Source organism: Asterias rubens, chromosome 13, assembly GCF_902459465.1.
Source record: "Asterias rubens chromosome 13, eAstRub1.3, whole genome shotgun sequence".
Lineage (NCBI taxonomy): Eukaryota > Metazoa > Echinodermata > Asteroidea > Forcipulatida > Asteriidae > Asterias > Asterias rubens.
The window spans coordinates 8,096,103-8,119,754 of NC_047074.1; the positions used below are offsets into that span (position 1 = coordinate 8,096,103).

The following is a 23,652-nucleotide window of genomic DNA, read 5'->3' on the forward strand; positions in this document are numbered from 1 at the left end:
ATAAACCCAATGCTTTTATTGGATAGACGCCTATAACTAACAGACAGATACTACACGCATGAGAGAGGGTGCACACCAACACAGTACTTGTATTGTATCATGGAAGTTCTGAAAATAGAAAGGCAACAAGCATGTTATATGACCGGTATCTGGCGTTATCACGAACTCAAAGTGTGACGTCAGATGTTTAGGCGAAATCTCTGTTTTACATAATATCTACGCGAGGGCGCCGTACTGCAGTAAGGTGATGTTATTATTGAGAGAACAAAAAATTAAGCAAATAAAATGTTTAAACAATACAGGCCTCGGAACCCGGAAAGCTCCATAGAGGACTTACACAAAATACAAACAAGAAAATAATACCAGATTTTCATTGTTCTCGTAATAACAATTGTTGTATTTAATCTTGTTTAAAAAGCGCGTTAGGAAAAATGTATCACACCCTGTTGAACAGTCTAGAGATTATAATGGATAAACAAAAAATGAAAATGTGGTTTTTATCGTCAAGCTTAATATCCAAACGTCACTATAGGAGAAATAAATGATTTACATTACTTTTAATTTACAGTACTTTCAGATAATAATTCAAAGGGTTTTAAATTAAACCAAGTTAGCTTTAAAAAAAAGAAATAATACAAACAACAACAGTTTATGAATATCTTAGAATTCAAAGTCTTATATTGATATATAATAAGTGGGACACCTGTCCTTCTTGACCTTTCATTAAAAAAAAAAACAGGCAAAACAAAACAATTTTCTCCATTGGTTATCATAGCTAATTATTTGAGCCATGTTGGATATATATGCACATTGGCTTACCAAAACCGCAAGAGGGCTCACTTGTGTGTGCTTAGAGTCGCGTGCTCTGTAAAGTTCCTTGACGAAGCAGTTCATTTATAATACAGGTGAAACCGTAACAACTGGCTCAATACAGGTTCACTACAATTCATATTATTATTTTTTGTTATGGTATGCCAAAGAGGACAGCCTCGGTCGTGTTTGTGGATTTCTCTGTCGGAGTTGTGGGTTGGCCATCGGAGTTTGGGCACCGTTTCCCGATCAGCGACCTATTTTTGTCAACCACCATAGTCAATGTTCCATGGCAATGCATTAAATGCCCTTCTACCAAGCAAAATCGCTTAATGGTCAACAATGGTGTACGTATTTACTTTTGTTTAAGATATTAACGAGGGTGACCCACCCGTAAAACTTATCATTTGAGGCCCTCACTTAATAATTGTTATACAAATGATAAAATACAAAGAGTGACAAGACTTGTCAGAAGGCCGGTAAAAAAAAGGGGGGGTGACACAAAAAAGAAAAATGCCTAGTCTAGCATAAAAGGACAAAAAAATTGACGAAATTAAACAACCTAACAGCCAAAACATAAAAGTTGTAGATGAAAAATATGAATAGTCATCGAACAATTGTCCATTATTGGCATTCGGGGTTGTTAAGTGTCCTTCGGACTTGTAAGTTGGCCTTCGGAGTTGTGGATTGGCCCGTCTGATTTGGCAATTTGGAACACGGCATATTACTATTATGCATTATTCAAACTGTCACTACTACGGCACTTACAATTAATTACGCCACCTATTCGTGTTTGCACTTTAAAATAATATACGACGGACCAACTCGCAACCACTATGCACACAACACTTTGACAAAAGTTTTACTCAGTTACCATTATCCTGATGCTGAAACGCGCCGGTTCGACTCTACTGTCGAACAGACCTCCGACTACTTCATTCAGGTTGCCCGCCCATGCTCGACAGCTGACCCTATATTCCTTGCCGACTGCGTCGAGAGGAACCTTAGCGGCTACGATGGGGCGGATGTAGCGGGCTTGTTTCGCCGTGTCGGTACCCACGACGTACGGGTAATGACCAAAGGATATACCGTCTCTTGGGTACACATCAAGGGGAGAGCAGTTGGTGCTGTTGTTACGGTCACACTGATGGAGAAAATTAAAACGATTTTTTTTTTAATGAATAGACATCAGCATGAACACTCTAGTGGGTACCACCTGAAACACTGAAAGTGTCGTGGCAGAGCAGTAAGTAAAGAGCAAACTCTGGTGTTTCTTTTCAGCCGAGTGTGGGTTCGAGTCCCAGTCGTGACACTTGTGGTCCTTTAGCCAGACATTGCTTCGTTCGTCGGTTGGGACGTAAAGCCGTTGGTTCCGTGTGTTGTGTAACGCACGTAAAGAGAAGTAGTTCGCGCCGGTGTTCCTGGTCTGATCGGCAGCATATTACTATTATCACGCCACAGCACCTTGTAAAAAATACATGGTGTTTCAACGGAATAGGTCTCATACTTCAAAACGTATATAGCTCCACATACCTTACAGGGCAAAGTACTGGGCGCTTTGTGCGCCCCTAGGAATGTGATAAAGCGCTTTAGTATACAAATATTGACTGCTTCGAGTGCTATGGTTAAAACTATGACTCCCGACGTGATCTTCGGAGCGTTCTATTTTCCCGAGGCGAAGCCGAGGGAAAATAGAACGCTCCGGGGATCACCAAGGGAGTCATAGTTTTTAACCATTGCACGAGTAAAAGCAGTCAATATTTGTTTTATAACACCCCAAACATTTCTAAATACTGTACTATTATTATTAAGTTACTGACCTGAATGCTACAATCCACGGACGACGCGAATACAGATTGCAAACACTTTTACTTACTGTGTTGCATGTAGTGTCGTGCAATCCGAAATGGTTACAGACTATTAATTTATCATCCTCGTACACGCAACGGACGTCTGGGTACTGCACGCCGTGTGCTAGTCTGTCGGACTAGCGCACGGCGCCGTCGACTAGCGCATGGCAAACCAACGCACTATCACACGGCCGTCGTCTAGCGAAACTAAGACATGTCATGTGACGCGCTCTAAACCAATGAGCAGGCAGAATACTTGCAAGGGGTGTTATAATAGAACCTAGTATCATAAGCTCGGCGGGCATTTCGAAACACGACATGCGTGTTGATGGAACAGTAACTTGCCCAAAATAGTATGTCCACAAGGGACATTTTCTGATTACATTGTGTGCATATGTTTTGATCATTTACCTTGATACACGTGACAGCTATTCGGTCCTCTGTAGTTCCGTTCAGTTTCAATTTATTGCGGATTTCAGTCAATTCAACCGGTGGCCCGGACTCGTAGTTCTCAGGTATCCATCCCCAAAGCTGTAGACAAAATATATAGACAAAATATATAAATAATACAATACAATATAAATAACACAATAATACAATACTAAGTTGTTGATGTCGTTGTTGTTGATGTTGATGCTGGCGTTGTTGTGTTGTGTTGTTGCTGATGTTGCTGTTTAGTGTCATTGTCGTTGTCGATGTTGTTGTTGTTGTTGTTTTTTTTGTTGCTGCTGATGTTAATGCTGATGCTGTTGATGTTGTTACTGTTGTCGTTGTTGTTGTTGTAGTTGTCGCTCTCGTTGTCACTATATTTGCCGTTGCCGTTGCCGTTGCAGTTGTTGTTGCTAGTTGTTGTTGCTGTTGCTGGCACTGTCGTTGTCGTTGTTGTTGTTGTCGTTGCCACTGTCGCTGTCTTTGTCTTTGTCTTTGTCTTTGTCGTTATTGTTGTTTTTGCTAGGGTTTATTGATGTTTTGTTGTTGTCTGTAGTTATTTTTTGTGTTCTGTTTTGGGGTGTTTTGTGGTGTTGGTTTTGAAGTCGGCATCGGTGGAAGACGGGGAAGCCACGAGGTTGACAAATGACAGCAGTTCTGATTGACACATACCTTATTTAGTCCCATGTACAGACATGGCTGATTGGTGTCGAAGCTATCGTTGGTTGCGCAGGGGCCGAGTTGGGACGCATCATAATGGCATAATCTTTGCTCAGGCGGGTTAGCTATTTTCAGAACCGGTGGAAGGTTTTCACAATCCTCGAACGTGGACTGATCTCTGGCGAGAACTACGTTTAAGCAAAATCGATCTATTTGTTATTTTCCACTTTTGTTACCAATACAGATAGTACTTGAATTCTATTTTATGTAAGTGAAGATTTTGTTTGTTATCTAGATCAATGCGGTTTACTCTAAATATCTTTTTAGCAACATCAGGCGGGCAGACAAACATTCTCAAAACTAACTCTAACTCGGTAAGGCAGTTTGAGCTCATTACCGTTTTACACAACATCACCAAGGAGGAGTTTATCTACTCCATCACTGGGTTCTATTATGACATACCTTCCCACGTGTTTAAGATAAACAATGTAATGTTAGTATGTTGGTTAAAGGCACTTGACCTTTGATTATTGTCAAAGACCAGTTTTTTTCACTTGGTGCGACCCAAAATGCAACATGTATCTGTGTAAATTATGACTCAGTCGAGTCATCGAAATTGTAAGAGAAAAATGAATGAAAAAGACCCATCTCACAAATGTCTCTTATTGGACGTCATAATATGAAAATTACCATCAAGAACATTTTTCTGGATTTCTTCCTTAATTCTTGCTCTATCCTCCGTCGTTCCGTACTGGATCAGTTTACCATCGACAGAATACGGCATCACATTCAAACCTGAAAATAATAAACACCGGAAATACTTCATTATTTGTGCGGACGCGTATAGATAGAAGGCGATAAAAACAGGTACTTGCTTTAGAACCATGTAATTTCATTGTATACAAGGGTGTCATTACATTAACGTGCAGTGACGTAATCTTTCCATATTAAAGGGAAGGTACACATTTGGTGTCTCAAAACAAATATTAACTTAAAAACTGACTTGGTAACGACCATTGGAGAGCTGTTCATAGTATACAACATTATGAGAAACGGCTCCCTCTGAAGTAGCATAGATTTTCAGAAAGAGGTAATACCTCACTAAAATAAAACAAGACTTCTAGCCAAAGGTCTTTTATTCCTATATGAAAGCACACAAATTCGTTCATCCAACAAGGTTGCTGTTTCTCCCATAATTATCTCGCGACTTCGACCACCAATTGAACTCAAATTTTCACAGGCTTGTAGTTTATGCTTAAGTTGGGATACACCAAGTGAGAAGACTGGTCTTTGACAATTACCAAACGTGTACCTTCCCTTTAATTTGTGTTTCACTGATTTGTACGAGGTGATGTGGATGCAGCTGCCGAGCACTAACTCGACCAATAATAACACAGATCATGAAAATGTACATGTATGACTCGCATTTAATATAATGTAGGATTTAGATGCGTATCTCTCCATGTGAAAGGTAATTATGGATGGGGATTGACCTATGCTAGAGGCCACTCTTTGGCGTTATTCACGAGCCTTTAAAGGCAGTTGACACTATTGGTAATTGTCAAAGACTAGTCTTCACAGTTGGTGTATCTCAACATATGCATAAAATGGCAAACCTGTGAAAATTTGAGCTCAATCGGTCATCGAACTTGCGAGACAATAATGAAAGAAAAAACACCCTTGTCACACGAAGTTGTGTGTGTTTAGATGGTTGATTTCGAGACCTCAAGTTCTAAACTTGAGGTCTCGAAATCAAATTCATGGAAAATTACTTCTTTCTCAAAAGCTATGGCACTTCAGAGGGAGCCGTTTCTCACAGTGTTTTATACTATCAACCTCTCCCCATTGCTCGTAATCAAGAAAGGTTTTATGATAACAATTATTTTTAGTAATTACCAATAGTGTCCACTGCCTTTAAAGCCATTGGACCCTTTCGGTACAGAAAGAAAAAAAAATAAGTTCACAGATTTACAAATAATTTACAGGGTTTACAGAAGGTAATGGTGAAAGACTTCTCTTGAAATATTAGTCCATGAAATGCTTTACTTTTTGAGAAAACGGTAAAACAATATAAATTCTCGTTAGCGAGAATTACGGATTTGTTATAAACACATGTCATGACACGGCGAAACGCGCGAAAACAGGAGTGGGTTTTCCCGTTATTTTCTCCCGACTCCGATGTCCGATTGAGCCTAAATTTCCACAGGATTGTTATTTTATATATAAGTTGTGATACACACGAAGTCTGGGACTTGGACAATACTGTTTACCGAAAGTGTATAATGGCTTTAAGTGTGACGTCAAGGCCCAATTTCATGGCTCTGCTTGACGCCGAATTCTGCGCTTGGCTTACGATCGCCATTCTCCGCTTACGTGCAAGGGTAGACTTGACTCAAGTCCCAATCCCGTGCCATCCCCAGGAAAATGCTGTTTTGTGATGCTCTGCATTCTCTGTACCACATTATTTGACGGCGAGCGCGCAGCACTGTATGCTACGTGTTGTTTTATAGGGTGCGTTCGCTTAGCTTCCCTGGGTCGACCCCGGTGTGTGGCGGGTTTTTTCCGGGACGAACGTGTGCAGACAATTACCCACGTTCGTCCTGGGAAAAAAACGCCACACACCGGGGTCGACCCAGGGAAGCTAAACGAACGCACCCATAGTAACTTGGGGTAATTGTGCTTAGGGACCTCTCACACGAGAATGGGACTTGAATCAAGTCTAGTGCAAGGGCGCCGAATTTTGACACGGCCACAATGCGGCACTATTTCAATTCATCAGTTGTGACCCTTGTAATGCTTCCCTACCCGATTGGGTACGGCTGGTACCCCTATAAAGGGAAGTTTAGTTTCAACCAGAGTATAAGTAAACCCCGATTGAGACAGTTTATTATGATTAACCTGGGATCTGCATAATCATAGCAAGGATGCTGAGGGAATTCAACAGAGGGCGCTGTTTAAGTTAACAGTACACTTGGGACTGTGTTTTAGCTTTCTTACCTGGTGGAGTAATGAGGGATGTGTACTTCGGTCTTTCCAGGGAAACTGTCTGGTAAAAAATGGCGAACATAGCTGCCCAGAATCCGGCCAAACACGTGTAGAAACAAATGTAAAACAAAGTAATCTGCGCTGTGAAAAACAAAAGAAAAATCATAACCTGTTATTTAGCATCTATTGTTGTTGTTGTTGCTGTTGCTGGATGTTGCTGTTGATGTTGCTGTTGCCGTTGCCATTGCCATTGCCGTCGTCGATGTCGTCGTGAGCATCAGCGTCAGCGTCAGCGTTGTCATTGTGTTGTTGTTGTCATTGTGTCATTGTGTTGTTGTTGTTGTTGCCGTCGCCGTTGCCGTTGCCGTTGCGGTTGCCGTTGCCGTTGCCGTTGCCGTTGCGGTTGCCGTTGCCGTTGCCGTTGCCGTTGCCGTTGCCGTTGCCGTTGCCGTTGCCGTTGCCGTTGCCGTTGCCGTTGTTGTTGTTGTTGCTGTTGCTGTCACTGTCGTTGTCGTTGTCGTTGTCGTTTTATGTTGCCGCCACCGCCACGTATGGTGTTACCGAGACTAGCCTGAAAGTTGTGTCAATTTAGCTGTATAGACCTCTTACGTAATGTTTCGACTTTTTACAATGATTTTAAACAATATTATTTCGTGACATGCCCAACCGTTTCGTGTTTGCATACTATCCGGGAAGCCGCAAGAGCCTTGATATTAAGACTACGTTATCACGAGGTGAAATTGATCACAATAAACTTCCTGATACAGATTGCAAAATGGAGAGGATGTTTCTAACAGTTGGACGCCATTTCCCGTTTGGTTTTGGTTTTTATAATATGTACAGTACATGTACATGTACATTAAGTTTATGCTAATACTTTATTTTGTCAACCACAACATAATAGGGGCCTAAGTGTTTGTTTTCCCTTTCATGTATTCTTTAACAGACAATTCAGGGAAGGTACACAACTTCAGGAGATCAGTATTTATAATTGTTTACAATCCTGACAATGTGAACAAGTTTCAATGTTATATTAATATTTTTTTACGTAATAAATATGAAAGAACGAAGTTCTGAACTAAAACTTAAAAGGGAAGTTACCTTTGATGATCACTCGTAAAATTAATGGCAATGTCGTCAACGTTTGGTTAAGCCTATACAGCAGCTTCCGACAGATCTTAAAGGCAGTGGACACTATTGGTAATTACTCGAAATAATTGTTAGCATAAAACCTTACTTTGTAACGAGTAATGGGAAGAGGTGGAGAGTATAAAACATTGTGAGAAACAGCTCCCTCTTAAGTGACATAGTTTTCGAGAAAGAAGTAATTTTCCTCGAATTTGATTTCGAGACCTCAGGTTTAAATTTGAGGTCTCGAAATCAAACATCAGAAAGCACACAACAATCGTGTGACAAGGGTGTTTTTTCTGTCATTATTATCTCGCAACTTCGATGACCGATTGAGCTCAAATTTTCACAGGTTTGTTATTTCATGCATATGACGAGATACAGCAAGTGGTCTTTGACAATTACCAATAGTGTCCAGTGTCTTTAAGCATTTACAGAAACATTTCACTTCGAAGTATTGGTTGTAAGTTTTTATGCCCCAAAACAAAGTTTAATCTGAGAAGCGTTACTGTATCAGATTGCGAACTCTTATTAGTGATAATTATTCCTGCTTGGACAACAAGTCGCTTCAGAATTTCGGCAATATCTCAGTACGCGACCACTTTTTCAACATGATTTTTTTTCACACGTTAGTTTTATTGGAAAAAAGGGCATCATATTGGGGATTAAAAGAATGAAAGAATACACCAGGATAAAGAAAAATCATTGACATTGGTGTGCCGACTAAAACAAGATATAGTGAAGTATACACACCAATTAAATATCTTCGCAATAACATAAGTTTTGTTCATACCCCGTTGTGCAAATCCTAAAACTCTAGCAAAGTGAAAATAAATTCATTTTTTACTGAAAACCCGTAGAAGAGATTAAAGAGAAAACTTACCACAGCTCTTGCCAGTTCGTCCAATAAACTCCTTCTTTTCAGAATTCCACACAAATGTATGAAATCTGTGCCACTCTTCTCTGATCGTTGTGAGAAGAGGCTTTTTGGGCGGCTCCCCATCGGGCCGTACTGCAGCCGGTTCTGCTGTTGGTGCTACACCCCCTTCTGTAGGCTTTTTGGGCTGCACTCCAGCATCGGGCTGTTCTGCTGCTGGCTCTGCACCCCCATCTGCAGGCTTTTTGGGCGGGCCCCCATCGGGTTGTTCTGCTACTGGTTCTGCAACTGGTTCTGTATCCCCTTTTGTAGAATTGTTGGTCTGCTCCCCACCGGATTGTTCTGCTGCCGGTTCTGCATCCCCTTCTATAGGCGTTTGGGGCTGCTCCCCATCGGGCTGATCTGCTGCCGGTTCTACACCCTCTTCTAGAGGCTTTTTGGGTTGCTCCTCGTCGGGTTGTACGTCTACTGGTTCTGCACCTCCTTCTGTGGGCGTTTGGGGCTGCTCCTCATCGCGCTGTTCTTCTGCTGGTTCTGCACCCCCTTCTGTATGCGTTTGGGGCGGCTCCTCATCATCGGGCTGTTCTGTTGCCGGTTCTGCACCCTCTTCTAGAGGCTTTTTGGGCTGCTCCCCATCGGGCCGTTCTGCTTCTGGTTCTTCTAGAGGTGAGACTTCAATTTGCTCGGCCATTGTAACCAATTCTCTTCTTTGAATGATTGAATGACTCTGCTTGATTGTTCTAAACATGTAAGTGGAAGTAGGCCTACTATTTTTTTAACGCTCTTCCGTTACAAATTTCATCATCCTTAAAGTGGCACTCTTTTCCCAGTGCACTGAAAAAGTTAATGACATATGAAAAACAGAATGGTAAATAATTCTCTACACGGTGTGGTCTTATGACTCACTGTAATGCCGAAAAGCTAGTACCAAAAGAGTATGCTTCTATTTTTATGTGTTGGTACCTCTGTGATAAACATCAACAATTAATTTTTTCTAGATAACCTCTTTAAAACGGGCCCACGCTTCCTTCAACATAAATTGGCAGTGGGCTTTCCGGGTGCATCCACTAAATAAACTCCCATTGTAGCACAATGTAGCTGCTGTGTAAAATGCTAAACTAAAAGATACACAAACAAAAGTTAAAAGACTTATAGCTTTTAACAGTAAAAAGGAAATTATTAATTCACTCTTGAACTTTTTTCCTCTACTAAATTAATTTGATTTGGGAACCCCTCCTAATAAAACACCCCTACACATGTGTAATTTTCCAAACGTCCGAGAATCAATCTGAAATGTTTGCAATACACTCGGTAAGTGGACCATTATTTCAGGGCCGATGTCATCCAACGGAAGTCAACAACCCCGGGGTCACAATTATTGGGCAACATTTTTATACTGTATCCCTTTTATTGGGCTCTCACTGGATAGTGGCCACAACAGCGCATGCATGGTTTTACCGAAAGAGGGCGCTATGCAAGAATGCTGTGCCCACAGACATAAAGAACCTTGTTTTTTCAGTTTGCGGAATTACTCAAGATTTAGCCCATGTGTATTAGCCTATGGAAATTGAGGATAATTGTTTAGTTGAGATTGTGCCCCCTTTATCAATTCAACTTATAATTGGTCAACATCAATTGCAACTCTGTGATGGATGGATTTGTATTGCAAAGTTCGGCTACTCAAATGACATGTTTATTAACCGGCTTGGTATTTTTAAGGGAAAACTTCAAGCTATGGACATAAGGGGGGCACTTATGTAAACCTTGCTGCTCAACCACCGTGTACATCCCGATATGCGGAGAGTTTGAATTATTCCACCAGAACCAGCACTATTTCACCCCACCCCGCCCATGGCTATCAGTAACATTTCATCGTCAGCATCCCCCCCAGTCTTCCCGGCCACCACAACATTTTTTTTTTCTTTTCTGCAGAACCTCTTTTTTTCCAAACACAAATTTGGGTATTAAAGCATGGGCGTGGACTGCCCCGGTGGCCCAGGTACGTCGTGTGTGCACGCAACAGGCACTCTCGATCAATGGGCCATTGATCAACCAATGGCAACTTTACCGAAACAGGTATTGGGTTTACGACCGCGAAAACGCACACCCCTTGCAAGGCAAACGTTACCCCCTCCCTAATTTGCATAATGAGTTGCACTCACTGGTAACCAAAAGCAAAAGGTACCAGTGAGTTGTCATACGCCCAGACGTATTTACAGTGACCAATCATTATTTTGAATACAGATTTTATGGAATACTTTAAAGGGTACCAGTCTCTAACTCATGCATTTTTCTCTCGTATGTGTTTGTATGGTGTGTGATTCAACGTCGATATCGTGCGCGGGGGTTGCATACATTTCCCATGCACAAATTCTCTCTCTCGCTAATTTTGCCGGTGTACGGATAGGAACTCAACATGGGTGGTGAAGAAAACAAGCCAAGTTTTATGGATAATGTCCGAACAAATTGGGCAGCATTCCGTATTTTTGTATGGAATTCAGAGAAGGGAGAGGTTCTAGGCCGAAATGCGAAGAGCTGGGGTAATTATTTCATTTCGTTGTTGGTTGTTTCGAAACGTTTTTGTGCTTAAAATTTTAGAGCTTGCTTTTTTATGGGCACGATCCGATCGCCGATTTTGAGGGCGCCCTCCAATTTTCTGTTGGGTTTTCTCAACTTTCTCGTTTCAACCACTACTTTTAACAGTTTGTTTCCTTATTTTCATTTGTCTGAAGATGTCTTGATAGTTGACTTTACTTAGATATAATAATAGCCATGTATATCGTTGTTGGAATATTGGTTTGTGTTCCAACTCTCGTATGTGTGACTTGTCTTGATTGTTGAACTTTGAAGTTGTGGCATTTTTTGCAGGTTTTATTTTTATACCATCGTCTAAATTGTCTACTCTAAAAAAGTCTAATAGACTATTCACCACATGGAGGAAGGACATGGTCTAAATACGACTGAGTAATAGATGATCATAGCTTTATGATCATTAACAATTGTTTAAATAACTTGGTTGGTGTGACTGGCTTCTTACTCTGATCCGAGTCTTACCCAGCAAGAACTTGTGAGGTGTATTTCACTATCTTCTCCACACCACTAACTAAAGCCAGGTCACAAACACCTTTTGGAACTTTTCCCTTCCCATTTTATGATTTGCATGCCTGCAGTTCGAGTTTTTTTGAAACCAGATATCACCAAATTATTTAGGTTCTCCCTGTTCTCTGTACAGTGTATTGTCTTTGAGCATTGCGCAAGTCCAGAAAATCGACTACAGTTTTTCGTTTGCAAAAAGTCAATAAATTCTTAGCGTTATTTATGTTATAAATTCTTACACATTTCAGTAACAAATGTCTGATTCGCTGGATGCAATGCTGGTCAACGATAACCAACATGTCTGAAAACATTGGTTTTGGGGAACCAGCATTGCGCGTAGCAAACCATTGATTACCAGTATACAGCCTAACTGTTGGAGAAGGCAAAGTGGTGTGCCAAGCGCAAAAGACCTTATCGCAAATACTCGGTACGTGCTCGTTAGGCATCGGGAAATATGTATTTTCCTGCGTTACAGGGTATAGCAGGAAAATATTGTCTGTTCGGCACTACATGTTGTAGCAAGCGGGTACAATTGTAAAGGATTTGGTATGCATAGCCCAAATTGGGCAGGCTCAACTAAATATTGGTGTAAAAAATGTTTTTTTATTGACTACGATAATTTTGGTTTAATGTGTGACAAGGCACGCTACTTGTGGTAAACAGACGAGTACATGCTGGTCTAGCTAGTGATAGATTTTTATCCCTAGCTAGACCAGCATGCACCTTATTTCCAGTAAATGAGTAAGCGCTTGCGCAAAGGGTATTTGCGAAAAGGTCTATGCTGGTTCATGATAACCAATGGTTCGTTTTGTTAAATACATGCAAGCAGCCACTCTCATGTAAAAATAAACTGGCTGGCGTTGCGTGCAGTAGTTCATAATTGGCTTTACTTAATTTTTACATCAGAAAGCAAAGTTGCATGGTTTGACTTACTCTTTAGACAATAAAACTTCATCATTCATTTGCTTACAGTCTTTTAAGAAGTACTAAATGGTAAACTTGCGGGTACAACCATAGGATCTCTTTTGAGGGAGTGTTGGCTCTGAAAAGAGCCGCGTGGTCTCGACGTTTCGAACAGTATACTCTGCTCATCTTCAGGAGAGTATACTGTTCCAAACGTCAGACCACACCGGCTCTTTTTAGAGCCAACACTCCCCAAAAAGAGATACTATTATAGGCCTACATGGTTGTACCCACTACTTCTTAGTGCTTCTTATTCTTCACACCATGCAAAGCTTTAAACACCATTTAAAAGTATTTTATTGTTCCCAGATATTGGTTGTAGTAGTGGTCTAATCTCTTTGGATCTTTACCACATGGGAAAGGGTATGAAAGTGACTGGGAATCACCACTTTCCTGCCATGCTTTCTATTCAGGAAATGAGTCACTGATGAGACCCTGCCTCAATTATCCTGGGGGACCGACATCCCCCCTTCCCTTGTAGTGCAATTTGCCTCTTGAAAGGGGTCATATCTAGTTGAACGTAAGTTAGGAAGTTATATTACAAGGCGACCCACGTTTTAAAGGCTGAGGTCGTAAGTGACTTTCCATAGCTGTACAGTCATGATAACGTGGCTAGCTACAGCTAAGCAAACTCCCTGGGCCTTTTTGTTAAATGAGTCTTTCTAACTCTGTCCACATCTACTTATAAATTGTACAGCAGTTGCTAAGTTGATAGTTGTATATAATAATTTAAACCAAAATCATACATAATACATTGGATGGAAATCAAAGTTCTGTTAGAGAATTCAAGGTCATTAGCCTTTTTGAGGTATGGTGACCACTACGTATGATGTAGGAGTACACTGTTTGTATTCGGTGTACATACCCAAACCAGAAATGTCTCCACCATACATGTCATCTCAAAATGGCTTACATGTATTTACTGTATAGACCGTTTTGAATATGACGTCACCATCCAAATATTTGCCCTACAAGATGGCGTGTGCGTGTGTGTGTGTGCATGCTTGTGCTGTAGAAATCAAACCGGGAATGTTGCGTGTTTCTTTGATGTTCGCGTGTAGACGCGCATACGGTTTGACCTACAAGATGGCGACTTTCTGTGGATATTCAATACGGTCTATAACAATTAAATTCTCCTAGAAAAAAAATGTCAAAGATTCGCAATTGTAGATTGTTTTATCCACTGTGCAATATGCTGTAGGCTCAACAAAAAAGAGTGTACTGTATGTTTTTTTATTTTTTATTAGGTAACTCAACTTTAACCTGAATCTCTAAACTGTAAAGCTGGTTATTTCAGAGTACAATGGTTGACTTTTCAAGGTGGAAATACATGTACTTCAACGCCAACCCAATAGACTCCCAGTAGCACTGTTAGGCATTCCAGAAGATCCGTACAAGTTTTACAGCTTACAGTGTCCATATCCATGCAGAAATAAGAAAAAAAAAATGGAAGTCCATGTTTCTCCAAAGCGACCGCCCTTTTTTTTATGTTGAACCACTACATGTACAAGTCCTTTCAGGTCTATCAAAAAACAGTGGGGGGCCCAAAGCATTAAGTTTGTGCAAGGTCGTTTACCAATATTTGTGAGTGATAAATTGGAATGAAGGATATACATGTAAAACACGGTCACCCAGAAGTTTTTTGTGACTGTTTTGGAATACCACAACCTGGTGTTAGGCCTATTCACTGTCTGTTGAAAATTATGAAAATGTACATTTTCTGTCCGTTTCTGATTTTCAAAATTACTGGCAAAGTCCAAACTGAAGACGAAGCTAAAAGGCTTTGGTTTCAAAAGATCCTAGATGTTTATACAGAATATAAATTTAAAGCCATTGGACACTTTTGGTAAACAGTATTTTCCAAGGCCCACTTGGTCATCGGAGTCGGGAGAAAATAATTGGGAAAACCCACCCTTGTTTCTGCACGTTTAAAATAAATATTGTTTAAAATGTTTTCTCAAAAAGTAAAGCATTTTATGGAATAATAATGAAAAGTCTTTCATCATAACCTTCTGTGAACCCTGTAAGTTATTTTTTTTTTCTGTACCAAAAATGTGCAATGGTTTTAAGAAGGCGCATACAAAACAACATAAATTTGACTGCCACCAATTCCTGCTCAGGATTGTACAATTTTGATAGTCATACTCCCTGATATGTATCCGCTGAAAAGCAGATAGTACATTCACATACATGTTGTATAAAAAGATCTCTTTGGTGCATTTTCGTTAGAAAGCTTTAAGTCACCTGGAAATAGAATTTGTTTTCTTTCAAACATAAGAGTATATGCTTACGAACAATAAAACAATTTTTTTAGTAATTGTTTGTCACGATTTATATGTTTAAAAAATAAATAAAGTTGTTTGGGGGGCTGACTCCGCCTACCCCTTTTGTGACGTCAATCGAGGCAGACTTTGCCTGCAATGCGTATAGTAAACACACGTGCAAAGTACATGTACTTCCAAGTCGTGAGTTGGTACATTTCAAAAAGTGTTTTTCTGCATTCAGCAGCTATTAATACACCTGGTCGGCATTGCCGGAAAAAACAAACATTTTTTTTGTTGAAACGTACAAACTCACGACTTGGTCCGTACATGCAATTGTGTTTACTCTACGCATTACAGGCAAAGTCTGCCTCGATTGACGTCACGAACAGCGCCCTCTTGGGTCGAGGTCTACTCTTAAATTTGTAAATAACATAAGAACTGATTTTTTAAAACCTTAGTTAACTGTTTATTCACATTCCACCCATCAAAACACATATATCAGTGGCAAAAGCTTTATTTTGAAAAAACACCACTTCCAGGTGACTTTAAAATTTTGCTGAAAATTAGCTGGAAGATTTTTCCCTGAAATTATTATCCTACAGTACACAGTGAGTAGTTACCAGTTTTCAAATTGGTCAAACTCTACCCTTGATTAGAGCTGTGTACAATACAAGCCTTGCTCTACATTTACATGGTACAAATGTACACACAAAAAAGCAGGACAGCATGGGTTGGGTTGAATGGGTGGTAGTGTAGCCCGGTCTCAGCATGGGAATTGGACCCTGTGGGTTATGGGGGCAGAGTTCAATGATTCAGTCAATGAAGAGTAAGGGGTTCACACTGATAAGACCCATCATTAGGGGATAATGGCACAGTTCTCTGTTTGACTTAGAGGAATAAGCTTATCATTAGGGATGGCATTGAAGACTAACTCGATTATTCAACACTGCTTGTATAGCTTAGACACACAGACCTTGAACTTCAAATGGCCCTTTGAATTTGTACATTGTAGTTCCTCAATTTGAAACTTGTCAGCACTAGCCCTTAATAGTTGTCAATGGCCAAAAGCTTTGGAAAACAACTGAGGAGTAGAAGTTCTCTTCTAGAATTCCAGCTGGATATTCCGTGATTGAAAAGCACCCCCTGCAGGGAACGATTTCGTCCCAACAATTTTGCATAGCAAAATATCTTAACAAAACATTTTCTATGCACACCCCATGCTAATATTGAGTAACAACTGATACATTTTGTGTAGCTTTTTGCTCTGCTCTACAAGGGCATTTTGCTCTGCTCTACAAGGGAAATTGTTCACTGCCCAACCTACATGCAGATTCTGAACGCACCTCTGCAAAATACGCGTCTGCATACAGGGGCATTATATATCCTTCGTGTAAGTTTTAACTCCCAAAATGGCGGACAGGATAGGTGCATGTAAGTGCACTGCGCACCGTAGAGTGGGTCAATATATCAAGTATCCTACGTATTATGTTCACTCCTCCATTGATTTTGGATGATTTAAGCAGTAGGCATTTTCTGTACACAATACATACCTAAGTCATGTTGGAGGTTTTATGAACTTGCGACAAAACATTTGAAATGACAAGCAACTGGGTACACTTGCAAGTCGGAGAAATAGTTAAGAGGAAAATGATGATGTCCAGGCCAATATATTGAAGCTCAATACCCGGCGTGTACTGTCCCTTTAAGGTACAGTATACATAAGTGCTGGCTTGGCTAACTGCACATGTACCTGTGCTCAGTCAATATTGTACAGCAATTCACAAATTAACAGAGGGGTCAAACCTTTGTGAATGTTATCTTTGACTTGACATGTATTGTACATGTACATACACATGTAATAGTTTGAAGGACCTGGGGTTTAGTACAAGCAGAAGGAAGCTGCCTAAATAAAAATTATGGTTTAAATAGTAAATACTAATGTAAATTGCAGTACTCCAATCTCTGGTGCAATACTTGAAGCAGTTGTTTTTGAAAAAATAGCCTAGAATTACATACTGCCATGACCTTAGAAAATTTAAATACATCGGTGAAAGAATTTCCATGTATGTATCTAGCATAGCAAACTACATTATTTAGGCCTACAGTAAAACAAATGTTCAGTCCAAATAATTTTTGCTGTGTAAATTGCTTGACAAATATTTTCATGGTTACGTATAGTCTTTTGTCTAAAATGCACGTATAATGTAAGGCCAAATAACAAAAAATACCAGTTGATCGTCCTGATTTTTCAAAAAAAGAGGAGGATGAGGGCCTTACTATTTACTATTTACCCCTTTTTTTTCAAGATGGTCGCCAAGTATTTCAAATCAAACAGGCCACCAATTCTTCAGTTTGAATCAACCGCAAACTTATTTATACAATATAACTAATAATATTTGCATGAGGACCTGTGTTAACACTTACAGTAACACTAACGGGGTCGGATAACACTAAAAAGATTTGCTGGTAGGCATTCACTAATATTGTTTTATGAAACAGACGGTTACAAGTAATCGAGAGCATCAAGTTAAAAGCACCAAGGCCAGTCATTTTGAAAAGATGGATTAAAAAAAACTTTTTTTTTTTTTTTTTTTTTTTTTTACAAAAACCAAAAAATAGTAAATAGTAAAAAAAAAAGGATGCGGCCCCAAAAAAGGATGCGAGTAGGGACGATCAACTGGTATTTTTTTTTATTTGGCCTAATGTATGTTCACTGAATAAAGTAGTGCAAGGATAAAATGTAGGTTGGAATGGATATTAGTAGTGCTCATTTTGTTATCTGAATTCAGGCCTGTTTGCTTTGTTTTTGGAAGGGCAATGGCACCAAGGTATTTTATCCTTGGTATTTAAGGGCACACATGATGAAATTGTTAATTTCTATTGGGCATTTCAAGGGCACCAAGGCAATGACAAGGGGCGTGGAAGCAATTCCCTCCATTGCCTCCTTGAAGTATCAGTCCTGTGAAATGTTATTCATGAGCGAGGAAACATGGCTGTACATTTCTCAATATAAAGAAACAAGGAAGCTGTGTGTTATCACGAGTTCATTATAATAACTACATGGTATTATACTCTCTTGTATATTATCTTATCTTTCAGTTTCACAGACTGTAGGGAAATATTAAATTAGCAATGGAGGTCACTGTGTGATTAGATTTTATGTGCACTTCCAACCGTGTGCAAAGTGGTGGGTGTGAATATCTCGGAGATTAAATTGTAGGATTTAATGTGTAGGCCTACGTACATGTACATCAATCGTCATGTAATAATAATATGTCTGTACAATGTAATGGCCTACACGTGTATAGGGTGGCTGTTTTATGTTTAGACAACTCTGTGTTCCATAACCCCTGGCTGGTGGTCAGACTGCTGCTGTGGTAAGGGTATGGGTTAAGAACATTGTATTTCTAAATTCTAGGGCTGTGGAAACAAAGGGGTGCCGGATCATGTAGGTGTGTAACCGCTCTACAGACATTTTTATTACATTGTGTTAGACCTGTCTATCGCAATGTCACAGCCCAAGATTTTGCCGAGTGAGATTGGAAAACTATGGAAAGCCACAAATGCAAAACAAAAACAGATAGCAAGGGTAGAAATGTTAACCAAAACACAAAAAACATTACGCAGAATTTGTTTGTAACAAATCATTTAAGAGATATTTAAGCCCATGAATCTTTGAAGAAAGAGTTGAATTGGGTCACAATTTGTTTTAACACGATTGATTGTTTTCTATTTGGGGTCTTCTTTCAATCAGGCTTTCTTTGTGGTGTGGCCATCTTGGTCAAGTTGGTCCCTGTAGACACATTACACAATAACAGTAGTCCAGTTAATGTCCTACATGTAGTGCTTGTTTTATGTAAAGGCACCAGACCATTTGGTCACATACAGCGTTGACTTGGTTCTGTTTTGAATGGGAGGAGACAAAGTACATACATGTACATTTTTGTAAGATGGGCATAAAAAGGGTTCTTGAGAGTTCACTGTCTCATGTAAAAATGTGCATCATAGTAGATGGATTCATTTCAAATAAAACATCGGGTTGAAATATTCATTATGCAAATCATGCTCTGCAGTCTCCAAAGTGTTTTTGACTTGAATTTTTTTTTTTTTTTTAAATTGTGATTAAAACATCCTGAGAAATCTATCGAAGTGTTTCTTGGACGTCGACATAGTTCACATGCTGGGGCACAGCTATTGTCAGCTCTTGCATGTTCCCACTTTTTTTCCCAAGTGAGAGTTCTTACAATGAATACATCCACAGATCTGTTATGATCATGAGAACAATCCCCCTTTAAATGTAGCATTGTCAATCACGTTAAAGCTTTGATTTGTAAGCCCTTACATGGTGTATGTATACGTCACATTTTGCATAATTTAGCGGCTATTTTTACGCTCAATTGTGTAGAATGGGATTGTGTGTGTCCCTAAAAGGTTCCTCTCATTACTGGCCATGTAATTCTATTCCTCCATCGAACAAAACGTAGCCACTTGTGTTGTTTAATGCGCTTAACATTTCCATGTTGACACAAGGGTCATTGAGCACCAACACATCTCTAATTGCGTTCACATTAGCATAAACGGCTGTCTGCGTACATGTAGGATGGTGGGAGACTCCATTATGAAAATGATCACACTGATGTAATACACTATCAATGAGCATGAATTTGCAGGAAGATTTCGTTTAATTGTGACTACAAGAAGCTTGCAGCGTGTAGAATAGAAATTTTTACAGCACTTTACACATTTTACCGTTTAATTCCAGGCCTGACACTTAAAATGCCCCCATGTCCCTGGTCATTGCCTTGGTGCCCTTTGGAGCGGTCTAGTGCACTAATACATTTCCATCATAGAGGTGTCCTCTGCATACATGTAGGAAAAACAGCTTTGCCCTTGCAAGGACAAAATAGTTGTAAAATTGTTTGGTGTCGTTCATGATGATTTGTTTCTATATATCTGCTTTGTTTTTGTGTCATATTGTAGACATGCTGTGTGATCTTTCTACATGTAAATTAATCCAATTACTCCGTTGAGTTTGAAACAATGCTTTTGTACGAGCAACGTATCTCACCATGCTGATGGATTTTGATTTTGTTTTTACAATGTAGTATAGGTGGTTTAGGGTTTAAGCGGGTACATGTTATTAGCTTTATTGAAACCATGGATTTGACTAACTTTTGCTGTATTTATCTTAAATGTATCTTTGCATGAAAATCAAAATCCATCCATGTTTTCCTTCTTGGGCTACCTGTTCACACCAAATACCCCCCCCCCCCCTTCAGCATTGTACATACATGTGTAGCTTCCAGCACGTTGCAAAGCCCTCCAACACTTTTCTATTGTCTCCGTTACCCGTGAAGTCTTCCAGTCTTGCCAGCGCTTAAACTTTGCATAAAACACGAAACCGAAACCTATATCCACCAGACTTGACCGATTTACTGTTAGGTGAGTTCACCTTGTTTGCATGTGTTTGCATGGCAACCCCTGCATGGTGGCCTTGATGTGTCTGCTACTGCATGCTCAGGTGTTCATTTCTTATTACACAGATAGTTGCATGCTCAGGTGTTCATTTCTTATTACACAGATAGTATCGGGTGTATCTCTAGGAGCTTTGGCACTGAAGGGATTTTACTGTACGTCAATTTGGAAGTGTTAGGCAATGCACAAGAACTAATTTGTATAAAATGATGACTATCTTTGATTGTTGCCCATACATGTAAGTAGGTCAAAGGTCATAGTTTGAAATGTTTACTATAGTGAAATAAAACTAAATCCACTGCAAAATGGGGTCTTTAGTTAGGAATTTTGTATGTATGGCTAATATGCAACAATTTTTCCCTTGATTGTCATTGGTTCAGTGTGTACCCCAAAAAATTCCAACCACATAATTTTTTTATGCGAATTCGCTTGACGAAAGCGTTCCCAGAAGTGAAATAACAAGTTATGGATCTGGTTCTGCTGGCTACAGTAACTAAAGCCCGGTTCATACTTCCTGCAAAAAGGAAAGTCAAAGGGCTGTATTAGCAGCAAATGTTTCGTAGGAGTTGAGCACAACTCAAAATTTGTATCGCATTCACATTCCAAGAAGTATGAACAGGGAAAACCCTGGCTGTTTCGATACTGTATCTTTAAGGCCTCAAAATAATCCACGGCCAGGCCTGATACTTCACAAAGGCAACGGAGGCGATTGCCTCCGTTGCCCCTTGCCATTGCCTTGGTGCTCTTGAAATGATCCAGTAGAAATTTACAATTTACTCATAGGGTGCCCTTTGCCAAAGAGAAAATGCCTTGGTGCCCTTGCCCTTTCAAAAACGAAGCATACAGCCCTGCACGGCACACAGAGTAATTGCCCCGGTGCCCTGCTGGTGCCCTGTGCTTATGCTATGGTGCCCTTTGAAAATTCCAGATAAATAAAAGAAAGAAGTGCCCCCTTGCCAAAGGAAATTGCTTTGCCCATTTGGACACAAAATTCAAGACCTGATCTTTCACATTGCGAACAGCTTTAAAGGAATCTTACCGAATTGCTAAGAAACAAAAAACTTGAAGATCACAGATTTACATAAAACTTCTAATGATGATAGTAGAAAACATCCCTTGAAATTTTTCTGTCTGAAATGTCATATTTTATGAGAAATAAATAATCTAATTTCGCTTTTGGAGTTTATCGCTCAGTGAGCGTTTTATTCAATCTTGTTTTGGCATGGATGCAATGCAAAATTTGTAATCGGTTTTCACTATTCTCTCGTGACTCCATTGACCGATTGAACTCCAACTACTACAGGTGTGTCAGTTTATGTATTTGATGAATTACATAAAGTGCTAACACTGCCAACAACTGTTTTGTTAGCAAAAGTAATGTTCCCTTAATAGTCAGACTCATGATGGAAATATCCAGTGGTAATATAAACAGTAGCCTACATTGTACATATAGGCCTATAAAAACAGATAAAGCTAATTAGAATCCAGTTTGGATACACCTGTTTCAAGGGTCCTCTTGGTGTGAGATAGTATGAGTTGAGGTCAAAGTACAGGTTGCATTAGAAATGATAACTGGATTTATAAGCAGATAGTGGATTGCATGGTTTATAGGGCCAGAGATTTATATCCAATATCTGTACATGTCGGGTTATCTGTACACATACATGTGGGTGAAACAAAACCAGGCCTGATATGTGCTTCACAGAGGCAATAAAGGTGATTGCCTCAACGCCCCATGTCATTGCCCTGGTGCCCCTGGATACAGAAAATCCAATTGCCTGGATTTAAAGGTGAAACTTATGTGAGACATAAGCATCAAGGTGTTATTTAATTATTGACATGAATTTGATTTTTCAGGAGTAGGTGAGACTGTTGCTTGGACTGCAAATTAGGTTTTTGTTTGCATGAAACTTCAGTGACTGAAGGATGTCGGCCTGGTCACTGTAAAAAAAAAACCATTATTTTTAATTTTCAGACTTCAAAATGAAAGATGGGGCAGAGTCATGACCGGGCCATAAAGTTGCTTAACATAAAATATTGCTGTGCAATATTCAGCAGGGAGTTTTATGGCTACGCTACTAACCCTGCTGAGTAAAAATGTTTTCTGCAACTACATGTAGCAATACATGTACAGTGAACGATTTCCCTTTTATAGCAGAGCAAAATGCTACGCAAAATGTGTCAGTTGTTACTCAAAAATCATCATTTGCTACTCAATAGTAGCATTCACTGTGCACAAAATCTGTTCAGTCGAAATATTTTACTACAAAATTTCCGGATGAAATCGTTCCCTGCAATAGTTTGTGCTTAAGCAACTCCAAGGAATTTCACTGATGTGTTGACAGGCTTTCGGGGTCTGCATGGTGGTGAAGCAACTGCATGGGTACCAACATGATGAATACCAGTTTAACGTTAACGTCATTCTTTATTGTCTTGTTATAGGTCAAATCGGAATCTTCTATTTGATTTTCTACACCTGCTTGGCCTTGTTCTGGGCGTTGATGCTGTTTATTTTCCTGCAGACTGTCAGCCCTGATAAGCCAACATTCAATTCCTACGTCAATGTTCCAGGTAAATTTTCCTTCTTACTTTCTTCTCGAAATCAAAGGTTATCCCAAAGCTCTCATTGGTTGTTGTTTTCCCTACATGTATAAGTAGCTACATGTTTGATCAGCGCGTTATTTTTTGCGGAAAAATTCACAAGTCTGCAGGGCTTAGAGCTCAGCATCTTTACTGGACCAGTATTTTATTTACAAGACCGGATACAAAATAAAAAGATACTAAAACACAGTTTGATCATCTAAACTGTGCCGTTTGAACAAAATACTAAGAGAAGATTTATCTTTTTTGTTTCATTAGTGATACTCAGCAGGATTGATAGATATTTGTGAGACTCAAACTCAACGTTTGAACATTGTTCTTTTGAAACCAAAATGTTGAATTGAAGAACAACAAAAAAACAATACTGCTGGAGTTGTGCTGTCTCGATGGGCTTTTCGTCCAAATAATGTCTTAGTAAGGACACATGTGTTAAGGCGGGACTCAAAACCAAACGCTGTCGATCTTTAACACCAGAGATCGAGTCTGGTGCTCTGAATCCCTCAGCATGATACCA

The 23,652-nt window shown here is 39.7% G+C and overlaps 2 protein-coding genes across 4 annotated transcripts in view; one reads left to right on the forward strand and one right to left on the reverse strand.

Moving 5' to 3' along the window:
* Positions 1 to 367: 367 nt before the first annotated feature.
* On the reverse strand, positions 368 to 9,495 carry LOC117298852 (sodium/potassium-transporting ATPase subunit beta-1-like). 2 transcript variants are annotated; one of them, XM_033782202.1, is made up of 7 exons: positions 9,020 to 9,495; positions 8,746 to 8,959; positions 6,747 to 6,875; positions 4,440 to 4,544; positions 3,762 to 3,937; positions 3,072 to 3,191; positions 368 to 1,954 (listed from the first exon to the last, which is right to left on the reverse strand). In XM_033782202.1, exons 1-7 carry the CDS (start codon positions 9,485 to 9,487, stop codon positions 1,673 to 1,675), a joined length of 1,494 nt encoding a protein of 497 aa, XP_033638093.1. In that variant the 5' UTR covers positions 9,488 to 9,495; the 3' UTR covers positions 368 to 1,672. The 2 variants fall into 2 exon arrangements, with proteins under 2 accessions (XP_033638093.1, XP_033638092.1); XM_033782201.1 differs by having other exon boundaries at positions 8,746 to 9,495.
* Positions 9,496 to 11,086: 1,591 nt separating this feature from the next.
* Positions 11,087 to 23,652, forward strand: part of LOC117298320 (sodium/potassium-transporting ATPase subunit beta-1-like) — a 29,141-nt gene continuing 16,575 nt past the window's right edge. The window contains exons 1-2 of one of the 2 annotated variants that reach the window (XM_033781500.1): positions 11,095 to 11,279; positions 22,980 to 23,108. In XM_033781500.1, the coding sequence (XP_033637391.1) occupies positions 11,156 to 11,279; positions 22,980 to 23,108 (253 nt within the window). In that variant the 5' untranslated portion in view covers positions 11,095 to 11,155. Of the gene's footprint in view, positions 11,280 to 22,979; positions 23,109 to 23,652 lie in introns of both variants that reach the window. The other variant, XM_033781499.1, reaches the window with a different exon arrangement.